The 16,198-nt window shown below is 40.8% G+C and overlaps 1 protein-coding gene across 4 annotated transcripts in view; it reads left to right on the top strand.

Annotated features, from left to right (window-relative positions):
* Positions 1-16,198, top strand: part of Jade3 (jade family PHD finger 3) — a 172,338-nt gene that overhangs the window by 48,852 nt on the left and 107,288 nt on the right. For all 4 annotated transcript variants that reach the window (XM_087599331.1, XM_087599330.1, XM_087599332.1 and 1 more), the window contains one exon: positions 15,636-15,692. In XM_087599331.1, coding sequence (XP_087455457.1) covers positions 15,644-15,692 — 49 coding nt within the window. In that variant the 5' untranslated portion in view covers positions 15,636-15,643. The remainder of the gene's footprint in view (positions 1-15,635; positions 15,693-16,198) is intronic.

Raw genomic sequence — 16,198 nt, 5'->3', positions numbered from 1 at the left:
TGTTCCCCTCCCAACCCTCCCCCCATTGCCGCCCTCCCCCCATAGTATAGTTCACTGGGGGTTCAGTCTTAGCAGGACCCAGGGCTTCCCCTTCCACTGGTGCTCTTACTAGGATATTCATTGCTACCTATGGGGTCAAAGTCCAGGGTCAGTCCATGTATAGTCTTTAGGTAGTGGCTTAGTCCCTGGAAGCTCTGGTTGCTTGGCATTGTTGTACTTTTGGGGACTCGAGCCCCTTCAAGCTCTTCCACTTCTTTCTCTGATTCCTTCAACAGGGGACCTATTCTCAGTTCAGTGGTTTGCTGCTGGCATTCGCCTCTGTATTTGCTGTATTCTGGCTGTGTCTCTCAGGAGCAATCTACATCCGGCTCCTGTCGGTCTGCACTTCTTTGCTTCATCCATCTTGTCTAATTGGGTGGCTGTATATATATGGGCCACATGTGAGGCAGGCTCTGAATGGGTGTTCCTTCACTCTCTGTTTTAATCTTTGCCTCTCCCTTCCCTACCAAGGGTATTCTTTTTCCTCATTTAAAGAAGGAGTGAAGCATTCACATTTTGATCATCCGTCTTGAGGTTCGTTTGTTCTAGGGATCTAGGGTAATTCAAGCATTTGGGCTAATGGCCACTTATCAATGAGTGCATACCATGTATGTCTTTCTGTGATTGGGTTAGCTCACTCAGGATGATATTTTCCAGTTCCAACCATTTGCCTACGAATTTCATAAACTCGTTGTTTTTGATAGCTGAGTAATATTCCATTGTGTAGATGTACCACATTTTCTGTATCCATTCCTCTGTTGAAGGGCATCTGGGTTCTTTCCATTTTCTGGCTATTATAAATAAGGCTGCGATGAACATAGTGGAGCACGTGTCTCTTTTATATGTTGAGGCATCTTTTGGGTATATGCCCAAGAGAGGTATAGCTGGATCCTCAGGCAGTTCAATGTCCAATTTTCTGAGGATTCTCCAGACTGATTTCCAGAATGGTGGTACCAGTCTGCAACCCCACCAACAATGGAGGAGTGTCCTCTTTCTCCACATCCTCGCCAGCATTTAGTGTCACCTGAGTTTTTGATCTTAGCCATTCTCACTGGTGTGAGTTGAAATCTCAGGGTTGTTTTGATTTGCATTTCCCTTATGACTAAATATGTTGAACATTTCTTTAGGTGTTTCTCAGCCATTCGGCATTCCTCAGCTGTGAATTGTTTGTTTAGCTCTGAACCCCATTTTTTAATAGGGTTATTTGTCTCCCTGCGGTCTAACTTCTTGAGTTCTTTGTATATTTTGGATATAAGGCCTCTATCTGTTGTAGGATTGGTAAAGATCTTTTCCCAATCTGTTGGTTGCCGTTTTGTCCTAACCACAGTGTCCTTTGCCTTACAGAAGCTTTGCAGTTTTATGAGATCCCATTTGTCGATTCTTGATCTTAGAGCGTAAGCCATTGGTGTTTTGTTCAGGAAATTTTTTCCAGTGCCTATGTGTTCCAGATGCTTCCCTAGTTTTTCTTCTATTAGTTTGAGTGTGTCTGGTTTGATATGGAGGACGTTGATCCACTTGGACTTAAGCTTTGTACAGGGTGATAAGCATGGATCGATCTGCATTCTTCTACATGTTGCCCTCCAGTTGAACCAGCTCCATTTGCTGAAAATGCTATCTTTTTTCCATTGGATGGTTTTGGCTCCTTTGTCAAAAATCAAGTGACCATAGGTGTGTGGGTTCATTTCTGGGTCTTCAATTCTATTCTATTGGTCTCTCTGTCTGTCTCTGTACCAATACCATGCAGTTTTTATCACTATTGCTCTGTAATACTGCTTGAGTTCAGGGATAGTGATTCCCCCTGAAGTCCTTTTATTGTTGAGGATAGCTTTAGCTATCCTGGGTTTTTTGTTATTCCAGATGAATTTGCAAATTGTTCTGTCTAACTCTTTGAAGAATTGGATTGGTATTTTGATGAGGATTGCATTGAATCTGTACATTGCTTTTGGTAAAATGGCCATTATTACTATATTAATCCTGCCAATCCATGAGCATGGGAGATCTTTCCATCTTCTGAGGTCTTCTTCAATTTCTTTCCTCAGTGTCTTGAAGTTCTTATTGTACAGATCTTTTACTTGCTTGGTTAAAGTCACACCGAGGTACTTTATATTATTTGGGTCTATTATGAAGGGGGTCGTTTCCCTAATTTCTTTCTCGGCTTGTTTCTCTTTTGTGTAGAGGAAGGCTACTTATTTATTTGAGTTAATTTTATACCCAGCCACTTTGCTGAAGTTGTTTATCAGCTTTAGTAGTTCTCTGGTGGAACTTCTGGGATCACTTAAATATACTATCATGTCATCTGCAAATAGTGATATTTTGACCTCTTCTTTTCCCATCTGTATCCCCTTGATCTCCTTTTGTTGTCTGATTGCTCTGGCTAGAACTTCAGGGACTATATTGAATAAGTAGAGAGAGTGGGCAGCCTTGTCTAGTCCCTGATTTTAGTGGGATTGCTTCAAGTTTCTCTCCATTTAGTTTAATGTTAGCAACTGGTTTGCTGTATATGGCTTTTACTATGTTTAGGTATGGGCCTTGAATTCCTATTCTTTCCAGGACTTTTATCATGAAGGGGTGTTGAATTTTGTCAAATGCTTTCTCAGCATCTAATGAAATGATCATGTGGTTTTGTTATTTCAGTTTGTTTGTATAATGGATCACGTTGATGGTTTTCCATATATTAAACCATCCCTGCATGCCTGGGATGAAGCCTACTTGATCATGGTGGATGATTGTTTTGATGTGCTCTTGGATTCGGTTTGCCAGAATTTTATTGAGTTTTTTTTGCGTCGATATTCATAAGGGAAATTGGTCTGAAGTTCTCTTTCTTTGTTGGGTCTTTGTGTGGTTTAGGTATAAGAGTAATTGTGGCTTCGTAGAAGGAATTCAGTAGTGCTCCATCTGTTTCAATTTTGTGGAATAGTTTGGATAATATTGGTATGAGGTCTTCTATGAAGGTTTGATAGAATTCTGCACTAAACCCGTCTGAACCTAGGCTCTTTTTGGTTGGGAGACCTTTAATGACTGCTTCTATTTCCGTAGGAGTTATGGGGTTGTTTAACTGGTTTATCTGTTCCTGATTTAACTTCGATACCTGGTATCTGTCTAGGAAATTGTCCATTTCCTGCAGATTTTCAAGTTTTGTTGAATATAGGCTTTTATAGTAAGATCTGATGATTTTTTGAATTTCCTCTGAATCTGTAGTTATGTCTCCCTTTTCATTTCTGATTTTGTTAATTTGGACGCACTCTCTGTGTCCTCTCGTTAGTCTGGCTAAGGGTTTATCTATCTTGTTGATTTTCTCAAAGAACCAACTTTTGGTTCTGTTGATTCTTTCTATGGTCCTTTTTGTTTCTACTTGGTTGATTTCAGCTCTGAGTTTGATTATTTCCTGCCTTCTACTCCTCCTGGGTGTATTTGCTTCTTTTTGTTCTAGAGCTTTTAGGTGTGCTGTCAAGCTGCTGACATATGCTCTTTCCTGTTTCTTTCTGCAGGCACTCAGCGCTATGAGTTTACCTCTTAGCACAGCTTTCACTGTGTCCCATAAGTTTGGGTATGTTGTATCTTCATTTTCATTAAATTCTAAAAAGTTTTTAATTTCTTTCTTTATTTCTTCCTTGACCAGGTTATCATTGAGTAGAGCATTGTTCAATTTCCACGTATATGTGGGCATTCTTCCCTCATTGTTATTGAAGACCAGTTTTAGCCTGTGGTCGTCCGATAGCACGCATGGGATTATTTCTATCTTTCTGTACCTGTTGAGGCCCGTTTTTTGACCAATTATATGGTCAATTTTGGAGAAAGTACCATGAGGAGCTGAGAAGAAGGTATATCCTTTTGCTTTAGGATAGAATGTTCTATAAATATCCGTTAAGTCCATTTGGCTCATGACTTCTCTTAGTCTGTCGACATCACTGTTTAATTTCTGTTTGCATGATCTGTCCATTGATGAGAGTGGTGTGTTGAAATCTCCCACTATTATTGTGTGAGGTGCAATGTGTGTTTTGAGCTTTAGTAAGGTTTCTTTTACGTATGTAGGTGCCCTTGTATTTGAGGCATAGATATTTAGGATTGAGAGTTCATCTTGGTGGATTTTTCCTTTGATGAATATGAAGTGTCCTTCCTTCTCTTTTTTGATGACTTTTAGTTGGAAATTGATTTTATTTGATATTAGAATGGCTACTCCAGCTTGCTTCTTCTGACCATTTGCTTGGAAAGTTGTTTTCCAGCCTTTCACTCTGAGGTAGTGTCTGTCTTTGTCTCTGAGGTGTGTTTCCTGTAGGCAGCAGAATGCAGGGTCCTCGTTGCGTATCCAGTTTGTTAATCTATGTCTTTTTATTGGGGAGTTGAAGCCATTGATATTGAGACATATTAAGGAATAGTGATTATTGCTTCCCTTTATATTCATATTTGGATGTGAGGTTATGTTTGTGTGCTTTCATTCTCTTTGTTTTGTTGCCAAGACGATTAGTTTCTTGCATCTTCTAGGGTATAGCTTGCCTCCTTATGTTGGGCTTTACCATTTATTATCCTTTGTAGTGCTGGATTTGTAGAAAGATATTGTGTAAATTTGGTTTTGTCATGGAATATCTTGGTTTCTCCATCTATGTTAATTGAGAGTTTTGCTGGATACAGTAACCTGGGCTGGCATTTGTGTTCTCTTAGGGTCTGTATGACATCAGTCCAGGATCTTCTGGCCTTCATAGTTTCTGGCGAGAAGTCTGGTGTGATTCTGATAGGTCTCCCTTTTTATGTTACTTGACCTTTTTCCCTTACTGCTTTTAATATTCTTTCTTTATTTTGTGCGTTTGGTGTTTTGACAATTATGTGACGGGAGGTGTTTCTTTTCTGGTCCAATCTATTTGGAGTTCTGTAGGCTTCTTGTATGTCTATGGGTATCTCTCTTTTTAGGTTAGGGAAGTTTTCTTCTATGATTTTGTTGAAGATATTTACTGGTCCCTTGAGCTGGGAGTCTTCACTCTCTTCTATACCTATTATCCTTAGGTTTGATCTTCTCATTGAGTCCTGGATTTCCTGTATGTTTTGGACCAGTAGCTTTTTCCGCTTTACATTATCTTTGACAGTTGAGTCAATGATTTCTATGGAATCTTCTGCTCCTGAGATTCTCTCTTCCATCTCTTGTATTCTGTTGGTGAAGCTTGTATCTACAGCTCCTTGTCTCTTCTTTTGGTTTTCTATATCCAGGGTTGTTTCCATGTGTTCTTTCTTGATTGCTTCTATTTCCATTTTTAATTCCTTCAACTGTTTGATTGTGTTTTCCTGGAATTCTTTCAGTGATTTTTGTGTCTCCTCTCTATGGGCTTCTACTTGTTTATTTATGTTTTCCTGGAATTCTTTCAGGGATTTTTGTGTCTCCTCTCTATGGGCTTCTACTTGTTTATTTATGTTTTCCTGGAATTCTTTCAGGGATTTTTGCGATTCTTTCAGGCATTTTTGCGATTCCTCTCTGTAGGCTTCTACTTGTTCTCTAAGGGAGTTCTTCATGTCTTTCTTGAAGTCCTCCAGCATCATGATCAAATATGATTTTGAAAATAGATCTTGCTTTTCTGGTGTGTTTGGATATTCCATGTTTGTTTTGATGGGAGAATTGGGCTCCGATGGTGCCATGTAGTTTTGGTTTCTGTTGCTTGGGTTCCTGCGCTTGCCTCTCGCCATCAGATTATCTCTAGTGTTACTTTGTTCTGCTATTTCTGACAGTGGCTAGACTGTCCTCTAAGCCTGTGTGTCAGGAGTGCTGTAGACCTGTTTTCCTCTCTTTCAGTCAGTTATGGGGACAGAGTGTTCTGCTTTCGGGCGTGTAGTTTTTCCTCTCTACAGGTCTTCAGCTGTTCCTGTGGGCCTGTGTCTTGAGCTCACCAGGCAGCTTTCTTGCAGCAGAAAATTTGGTCTTACCTGTGGTCCTGAGGCTCAAGTTCGCTCGTGGGGTGCTGCCCACGGGCTCTCTGCTGCGGCAACAACCAGGAAGACCTGTGCCGCCCCTTCCGGGAGCTTCAGTGCACCAGGGTTCCAGATGGTCTTTGGCTTTTTCCTCTGGCGTCCGAGATGTGTGTGCAGGGAGCAGTCTCTTCTGGTTTCCCAGGCTTGTCTGCCTCTCTGAAGGTTTAGCTCTCCCTCCCACGGGATTTGGGTGCAGAGAACTGTTTATCCGGTCTGTTTCTTTCAGGTTCCTGCGGTGTCTCAGGCAGGGGTCCTGCCGCTCTTGGGCCCTCCCCCACGGGAGCCCAGAGGCCTTATACAGTTTCCTCTTGGGCCAGGGATGTGGGCAGGGGTGAGCAGAGTTGGTGGTCTCTTCCGCTCTGCAGCCTCAGGAGTGCCCACCTGACCAGGCGGTTGTGTCTCTCTCTCACCGGGTCTGGGAGCAGAGAGCTGCTGCGGGCCGGGATCCGCGGGTCTTGAGTATTTCTTATATATATTTCAAGTGTTATTCCCTTTCCCGGTTTCCGGACAAACATCCCCCTCCGCCCTCCCCTTCCTTATGGATGTTCCCCTCCCAACCCTCCCCCCATTGCCGCCCTCCCCTCATAGTATAGTTCACTGGGGGTTCAGTCTTAGCAGGACCCAGGGCTTCCCCTTCCACTGGTGCTCTTACTAGGATATTCATTGCTACCTATGGGGTCGGAGTCCAGGGTCAGTCCATGTATAGTCTTTAGGTAGTGGCTTAGTCCCTGGAAGCTCTGGTTGCTTGACATTGTTGTACTTTTGGGGTCTCGAGCACCTTAAAGCTCTTCCAGTTCTTTCTCTGATTTCTTCAACGGGGGACCTATTCTCAGTTCAGTGGTTTGCTGCTGGCATTTGCCTCTGTATTTGCTGTATTCTGGCTGTGTCTCTCAGGAGCGATCTACATCCGGCTCCTGTCGGTCTGCACTTCTTTGCTTCATCCATGTTGTCTAATTGGGTGGCTGTATATGTATGGGCCACATGTGGGGCAGGCTCTGAATGGGTGTTCCTTCAGTCTCTGTTTTAATCTTTGCCTCTCCCTTCCCTGCCAAGGGTATTCTTTTTCCTCATTTAAAGAAGGAGTGAAGCATTCACATTTTGATCATCCGTCTTGAGTTTCGTTTGTTCTAGGGATCTAGGGTAATTCAAGCATTTGGGCTAATAGCCACTTATCAATGAGTGCATACCATGTATGTCTTTCTGTGATTGGGTTAGCTCACTCAGGATGATATTTTCCAGTTCCAACCATTTGCCTACGAATTTCATAAACTCGTTCTTTTTGATAGCTAAGTAATATTCCATTGTGTATATGTACCACATTTTCTGTATCCATTCCTCTGTTGAAGGGGATCTGGGTTCTTTCCAGTGTCTGGCTATTATAAATAAGGCTGCGATGAACATAGTGGAGCACGTGTCTCTTTTATATGTTGAGGCATCTTTTGGGTATATGCCCAAGAGAGGTATAGCTGGATCCTCAGGCAGTTCAATGTCCAATTTTCTGAGGAACCTCCAGACTGATTTCCAGAATGGTTTTACCAGTCTGCAATCCCACCAACAATGGAGGAGTGTTCCTCTTTCTCCACATCCTCGCCAGCATCTGCTGTCACCTGAGTTTTTGATCTCAGCCATTCTCACTGGTGTGAGGTGAAATCTCAGGGTTGTTTTGATTTGCATTTCCCTTATGACTAAAGATGTTGAACATTTCTTTAGGTGTTTCTCAGCCATTCGGCATTCCTCAGCTGTGAATTCTTTGTTTAGCTCTGAACCCCATTTTTTAATAGGGTTATTTGTTTCCCTGCGGTCTAACTTCTTGAGTTCTTTGTATATTTTGGTTATAAGGCCTCTATCTGTTGTAGGATTGGTAAAGATCTTTTCCCAATCTGTTGGTTGCCGTTTTGTCCTAACCACAGTGTCCTTTGCCTTACAGAAGCTTTGCAGTTTTATGAGATCCCATTTGTCAATTCTTGATCTTAGAGCATAAGCCATTGGTGTTTTGTTCAGGAAATTTTCTCCAGTGCCCATGTGTTCCAGATGCTTCCCTAGTTTTTCTTCTATTAGTTTGAGTGTGTCTGGTTTGATGTGGAGGTCCTTGATCCACTTGGACTTAAGCTTTGTACAGGGTGATAAGCATGGATCGATCTGCATTCTTCTACATGTTGCCCTCCAGTTGAACCAGCACCATTTGCTGAAAATGCTATCTTGTTTCCATTGGATGGTTTTGGCTCCTTTGTCAAAAATCAAGTGACCATAGGTGTGTGGGTTCATTTCTGGGTCTTCAATTCTATTCCATTGGTCTATCTGTCTGTCTCTGTACCAATACCATGCAGTTTTTATCACTATTGCTCTGTAATACTGCTTGAGTTCAGGGATAGTGATTCCCCCTGAAGTCCTTTTATTGTTGAGGATAGCTTTAGCTATCCTGGGTTTTTTGTTATTCCAGATGAATTTGCAAATTGTTCTGTCTAACTCTTTGAAGAATTGGATTGGTATTTTGATGGGGATTGCATTGAATCTGTAGATTGCTTTTGGTAAAATGGCCATTTTTACTATATTAATCCTGCCAATCCATGAGCATGGGAGATCTTTCCATCTTCTGAGGTCTTCTTCAATTTCCTTCTTCAGTGTCTTGAAGTTCTTATTGTACAGATCTTTTACTTGCTTGGTTAAAGTCACACCGAGGTACTTTATATTATTTGGGTCTATTATGAAGGGGGTCGTTTCCCTAATTTCTTTCTCGGCTTGTTTCTCTTTTGTGTAGAGGAAGGCTACTTATTTATTTGAGTTAATTTTATACCCAGCCACTTGGCTGAAGTTGTTTATCACCTTTAGTAGTTTTCTGGTAGAACTTTTGGGATCACTTAAATATCTATCATATCATCTGCAAATAGTGATATTTTGGCTTCTTCTTTCCAATTTGTATCCCTTGATCTCCTTTTGTTGTCTGATTGCTCTGGCTAGAACTTCAAGAACTATATTGAGTAAGTAGGGAGAGAATGGGCAGCCCTGTTTAGTCCCTGATTTTAGTGGGATTGCTTCAAGTTTCTCACCATTTAGTTTAATAGTAGCTACTGGTTTGCTGTATATGGTTTTTACTATGTTTAGGTATGGGCCTTGAATTCCTATTCTTTCCAGGACTTTTATCATGAAGGGGTGTTGAATTTTGTCAAATGCTTTCTCAGCATCTAATGAAATGATCATGTGGTTTTGTTCTTTCAGTTTGTTTGTATAATGGATCACGTTGATGGTTTTCTGTATATTAAACCATCCCTGCATGCCTGGGATGAAGCCTACTTGATCATGGTGGATGATTGTTTTTTTTTTCTTTTTTTCTTTTTTTTCAGAACTGGGAACTGAACCCAGGGCTTTGCGGTTGCTAGGCAAGCGCTCTACCCCTGAGCTAAATCCCCAACCCCGGATGATTGTTTTGATGTGCTCTTCGATTCGGTTTGCCAGAATTTTATTGAGTATTTTTGCGTCGATATTCATAAGGGAAATTGGTCTGAAGTTCTCTTTCTTTGTTGGGTCTTTGTGTGGTTTAGGTATAAGAGTAATTGTGGCTTCATAGAAGGAATTCGGTAGTGCTCCATCTGTTTCAATTTTGTGGAATAGTTTGGATAATATTGGTATGAGGTCTTCTATGAAGGTCTGATAGAATTCTGCACTAAACCCTTCTGGTCCTGGGGACTTTTTGGTTGGGAGACCTTTAATGACTGCTTCTATTTCTTTAGGAGTCATGGGGTTGTTTAACTGGTTTATCTGTTCCTGATTTAACTTCCGTACCTGGTATCAGTCTAGGAAATTGTCCATTTCCATCAGATTTTCAAATTTTGTTGAATATAGGCTTTTGTAGTAGGATCTGATGATTTTTTTGAATTTCCTCTGATTCTGTTGTTATGTCTCCCTTTTCATTTCTGATTTAGTTAATTTGGACACACTCTCTGTTTCCTTTCGTTAGTCTGGCTAAGGGTTTATCTATCTTGTTGATTTTCTCAGAGAACCAACTTTGGTTCTGTTGATTCTTTCTATGGTCCTCTTTGTTTCAACTTGGTTGATTTTAGCTCTGAGTTTGATTATTTCCTGCCTTGTACTCCTCCTGGGTATACGTATTTGCTTCTTTTTGTTCTAGAGCTTTTAGGTGTGCTGTCAAGCTGGTGACATATGCTCTCTCCTGTTTCTTTCTGCAGGCACTCAGAGCTATGAGTTTTCCTCTTAGCACAGCTTTCATTGTGTCCCATACATTTGGGTATGTTGTACCTTCATTTTCATTAAATTCTAAGAAGTCTTTAATTTCTTTCTTTATTTCTTCCTTGACTAGGTTATCGTTGAGTAGAGCATTGTTCAACTTCCATGTATATGTGGGCGTTCTTCCCTTATTGTTATTGAAGACCAGCTTTAGCCCGTGGTGGTCTGATAGGACGCTGGGATTATTTCTATCTTTCTGTATCTGTTGAGGCCTATTGTTTGACCAATTATATGGAGAAAGAACCATGAGGTGCTGAGAAGAAGGTATATCCTTTTGCTTTAGGATAGAATGTTCTATAAATATTCGTTAAGTCCATTTGGTTCATGACTTCTGTTAGTCTGTCTATGTCTCTGTTTAATTTCTGTTTCCATGACCTGTCCATTGATGAGAGTGGGATGTTGAAATCTCCTACTATTATTGTGTGAGGTGCAATGTGTGTTTTGAGCTTTAGTAAGGATTCTTTTACGTATGTAGGTGCCCTTGTATTTAGAGCATAGATATTCAGGATTGAGAGTTCATCTTGGTAGATTTTTCCGTTCATGAATATGAAATGTCCTTCCTTATCTTTTTTGATAACTTCTAGTTGAAAATTGATTTTATTCGATATTAGAATGGCTACTCCAGCTTGCTTCTTCAGACCATTTGCTTGGAATGTTGTTTTCCAGCCTTTCACTCTGAGGTCGTGTCTGTCTTTGTCTCTGAGGTATGTTTCCTGTAGGCAGCAGAATGCTCTGTCCTCATTGCGTATCCAGTTTGGTAATCTATGTCTTTTTATTGGGAAGTTGAGACCAGTGATCTTGAGATATATTAAGGAATAGTGATTATTGCTTCCTGTTATATTCATATTTGGATATGAGGTTATGTTTGTCTGCTTTTCTTCTCCTTGTTTTGTTGCCAAGACGATTAGTTTCTTGCTTTTTCTAGGGTGTAGCTTTCCTCCTTATGTTGGGCCTTATCATTTATTATCCTTTGTAGCGCTGGAGTTGTAGAAAGAGATTGTGTAAATTTGGTTTGTCATGGAATGTCTTGGTTTCTCCATAAATGTTATTTGAGAATTTTGCAGGATACAGTAACCTGGCTGGCATTTGTGTTCTCTTAGGGTCTGTATGACATCTATCCAGGATCTTCAGGCTTTCATAGTCTCTGTCGAGAAGTCTGGTGTGATCTGATTGATCTGCCTTTATATGTTACTTGACCTTTTTCCCTTACTGCTTTCAATATTCTTTCTTTATTTTGTGCATTTGGTGTTTTGACTGTTATGTGATGGGTGGAGTTTCTTTTCTGGTCCAATCTATTTGAAGTTCTTGTATGCTTATAGGCATCTCTTTCTTTAGGTTAGGGAAGTTTTCTTCTTTGATATTCTTGAAGATATTTGCTGGTCCTTTGAGCTGGGAGTCTTCACTCTATTATCCTTAGGCTTGATCTTCTCATTGGGTCCTGGATTTCCCGTATTTTTTCGACCTGTAACTTTTCCCATTTTACATTATCTTTGACAGTTGTGTCAATGATTTCTGTGGAATCTTCTGCCCCTGAGATTCTCTCTTCTATCTCTCATATTCTGTTGGTGAAGCTTGTATCTATGGCTCCTTGTCTCTTCCTTTGGTTTTCTATATCCAGAGTTGTTTCCCTGTGTTCTTTTTTGATTACTTCTATTTCCATTTTTAATTCCTTTACATGTTTGATTGTGTTTTCCTGGAATTCTTTCAGGGATTTTTGTGATTCGTCTCTATAGGCTTCTACTTGTTTATTTATGTTTTCCTTCGTTTCTCTAAGGGAGTTCTTCATGTCTTTTTTGAAGTCCTCCAGCATCATGATCAAATGTGATTTTAAATCTAGATCTTTCTTTTCTGGCGTTTTTGGATATTCAGTGTTTGCTTTGGTGGGAGAATTGGGCTCTGATGATGCCATGTAGTCTTGGTTTCTGTTGCTTGGGTTCCTGCGCTTGCCTCTCACCATCAGATTATGTCTAGTGTTACTTTGTTCTGCTATTTCTGACAGTGGCTAGACTGTCCTATAAGCCTGTGTGTCAGGAGTGCTGTAGACCTGTTTTCCTGTTTTCTTTCAGCCAGTTATGGGAACAGAGTGTTCTGCTTTCAGGCGTGTAGTTTTTCCTGTCTACAGGTCTTCGGCTTTTCCTGTGGGTCTGTTTCCTGAGTTCACCAGGCAGGTCAGTTGGAGTAGAAAAGTTGGTTTTACCTGTTTTCCCGAGGCTCAAGTTTGCTCTTGAGATGTTGCTTATGAGCTCTCCCCGAGGGCAGCAACCAGGAGGACCTGCACTGCCCTTTCCGGGAGCCCCCATGCACCACGGTCCCCGATGGTGTTTGGTGTTTTCCTTTGGAGTCAGAAATTTGGGCAGAGTGTAGTCTCTTCTGGCTTCCCAGGCGTGTCTGCCTCTCTGAAGGTTTAGCTCTCCCTCCCATGGGATTTGGGTGAAGAGAACTGTTGATCTGGTCCTTTCAGGTTCCGGTGGTGTCTCGGGCGCAGGGGACCTGCAGCTCCAGTGCCCCTATCTACCGATTCTCAGAGGCCGTATACAGTTTCCTCTTGAGCCAGGGATGTGGGCAGGCGTGGGCAGTATTGGTGGTCTCTTCTGCTGTGCAGTCTCAGGAGTGCCTACCTGTCCGGGCAGTGAGCTCTCTCTCCCACGGGGTTTGGGAGCAGTGAGCTGCGGGCGGGGATCAGCGAGATTGGGAATCCAGCTAAAAACCAGAAGTATCCGGTCCTAAAGGAATTTTGCCTCTGTGTGTCCTGAGACCACCAGTCAGGTCGCTTCGAGCAGAAAAGTGGGTCTTATCTGAGGTCCTGCGGCTCAAGTTTGCTTGTGGGTGTTGCTTTTTTCTCATTTACATTTCAAATGTTATTCTTTTTCCTGGTTTCCCATCCAATAGCCCCCTATCCCATTCCCTCTCCCTTCTTCTATAAGTGTGTTTCCCCTCCCCAACCATCCTCCCTTTCTGACTCCCCCACCTGACATTCCCCTACACTGCGGGTTCCAACCTTGGCAGGACCAAGGGCTTCCCCAGGTGGGACAGGCTCTGAATAGCCATTCCTTCAGTCTCTGCTTCAAACTTTGTCTCCATATCTCCTCCTATGAATATGTTTGTTCCCCCTTTTAAGAAGGACTGAAATATCTGTACTTTGATCATTCTACTTCTTGAGCTTCATGTGGTCTGTGGATTTTATCTTGGGTAATTTCGCGCTTTTGGGCTAATATGCACCGATCAGTGAGTGCATACCATGTGTGTTTTTCTGTGATTGGGTTACCTCACTCAGGATGATATTTTCTAGTTCCATCCATTTGCCTATGAATTTCATAAAGTTATTGTTTTTGATAGCTGAGTAGTACTCCATTAAAAAATGGGGTTCAGAACTAAACAAAGAATTCACAGCTTAGGAATACCGAATGACTGAGAAACACCTAAAGAAATGTTCAACATCTTTAGTCATCAGGGAAATGCAAATCAAAACAACCCTGAGATTTCACCTCACACCAGTGAGAATGGCTAAGATCAAAAACTCAGTTGTCCGCAGATGTTGGCAAGAATGTGGAGAAAGAGGAACACTCCTCAATTGTTGGTGGGATTGCAGACTGGTACAACCACTCTGAAAATCAGACCGGAGGTTCTGTTCATAGCAGCCTTATATATAATAGCCAAAAGCTGCAAAGAACCCAGATGCCCTTCAACCGAGGAATGGATACAGAAAATGTGGTAACTACCCATCTTAGTGAAAAGTTGAACATTGCTAATTAAGTCCAGCCCTATTTTGAGAAAGTGAGAGTAGTGACAATCTTTATGCCAACTGAAATTGTTATATTTAAAAAGATCATACCCACTTTACTATAAATCCATTTTACTTAAGACTGTCTAACAATCAACATTGCTAAGCGTTCATGATCTGAATTCTAGTATATGAATTAAATTATGGTATATATTAAAAGCCACAAGACATTTATTTTTTTATAAATTAGGCAGTGGAATTACTCATTAGTAGCCTTTTAAAGATAAGCTGTTAGGTCTGATATTTCTACATTTTCTTTTTTTTTTTCTTTTCTTTTCTTTTTTTTGGAGCTGGGGACCAAACCCAGGGCCTTGCGCTTGCTAGGCAAGCGCTCTACCACTGAGCTAAATCCCCAACCCCTCTACATTTTCTTAATCCCAGTGATGATGGCTTTTTTTTCCAGGAATGTTCTTTTTGGGATTCTCCAAACACTACACTGGTATATCTTCTCCTTGACTGATGCCTTTGATTTTGTTGGCATCTATGTAAAAGTATCCAGTCGACCTTTCTTCTGCCTATACACAACGTGGTCCAGTTTTATGCTTGCCTGCCACACTTTGGGAAAATGCATTCTTGCCTTCCTCACTATCACCTATTTTTAATTTGTTGCCCCCTGTTCAACAGCTAATGCTACTATCTAAAGCCAGATGTTCCATACTCTTTAAATATTTGTGTCTTCCTTAACTCTAGTTTTGAATGTGTTCCCAGAAAGGTGATGGATTCTCGTAGTCTATTGTTGGCAACTCAGGAAGCAGTAGAAGATACAGTCCAAAGCTTTACAATATTGGAACTGTGAAAATAAAGCTTATGGGCTAAAGAGATAGCTCAAAGGTTGAGAGCAGTGACTGCTCTTCCAGAGGTCCTGAGTTCAATTTTCAGCAACCACATGGTGGCTCACAACCATCTATAATAAGATCTAGTGCCCTCTTCTGACATGCAGATATACATGCAAGACACTGTGTACATAATAAATAAATAAACAGAGAAGAAGAAAAGTTATGTGTATGTTGAGATATTTTAGATTAGGCTTCCTATTTGGGAAATGGGAATAAAAAGGGGGGCAGGAAGATGGGCTGTGTGGTCATTCTCTTTCTTCAGCCACCTTCTTTTTAGCCATCTGGGTTTTATAATTGTTTCATTCTAGGCCCTTGACAGCTATTTCTTCATGACTGCTGTTTCTTTTCATGTACTTTATGGTGTTTCTGACTGTAGATAACCCAGCTAGATCCTGTCATTTGATTCTGGCCAGTAGTGTACCACTCAGGATCTGTGATTTGGACTAATATTATGGTCTTACCAAACCTTGGATATACTTTGTATTGTAGGATTTAATAGTATTCTCTTCCTGTTACTCTAGGTCATATGAGAGTATATTTGATAGAAACCATTCAGTTTCTAATTTTTGCCTACTGCTGCTACTCCTGGGTCTAGGGAACACTGTTTTTTGTTTTTATTTTGTTTGCTTTTGTTATTTTGTTGTAGTTTGTTGACGATCTCACTATTATGATCTTGGTTGGGGTGTTTTTTAATTCATAGCAGTTCTTTTGTCAGCTTCTCAATGTGGCACAATGTTAACTGACTCCTAGGACAAGTATATATTGATCATTTTTCTTTTTCCCAGGATGCACCATGATGAAACGTCATAGACCTGTCAGCAGCAGTGAGAGTTCAGATGAATGTGAGTAGAACTAGCTAGTAACCTACGTGTCTGTGGCCCTTGAGGATCTTTTCTTTGACTTGAGAATAACTTGTTTCATGTTTGATCCAACATTTAAAATATTTCTGAGAAGGAAAGGTCAGAATCCATTTTTAACTCCTTTAATTTCATTAGAAATTTATAAGTTAAGTAGAGAATAGATTATATGTGTTATGTAGCACTTGGAGTTTTCACTTTAAATTTACATTTAACAAAACGTAAATCTACCAATGCTTTAACAGAAAGATTGAAAATATAAACTGTAGATCCTGATTTTGATTATAACTAAGGTACTAAATGTTTGGTTGATGGTCAATCATTATTTTGTTTAAAGCGTTATAATAACCTTTAGGGAAATGCTGACAGATTATTTATTCCACATTCCTAGTATTTCTAGGGTGGCTAGCTGTCTACCTGTCTGCCTGCCGGTCTGTCTGTCTGTCTATCTATCTTCCTTCCTTCCTTTCTTTCTTTCTTTATTTATTTCT

This window comes from Rattus norvegicus, chromosome X (assembly GCF_021556685.1).
Source record: "Rattus norvegicus strain SHRSP/BbbUtx chromosome X, alternate assembly SHRSP_T2T, whole genome shotgun sequence".
Classification (NCBI taxonomy): Eukaryota; Metazoa; Chordata; class Mammalia; order Rodentia; family Muridae; genus Rattus; species Rattus norvegicus.
This window is presented reverse-complemented; position numbering and strand designations above follow the sequence as displayed.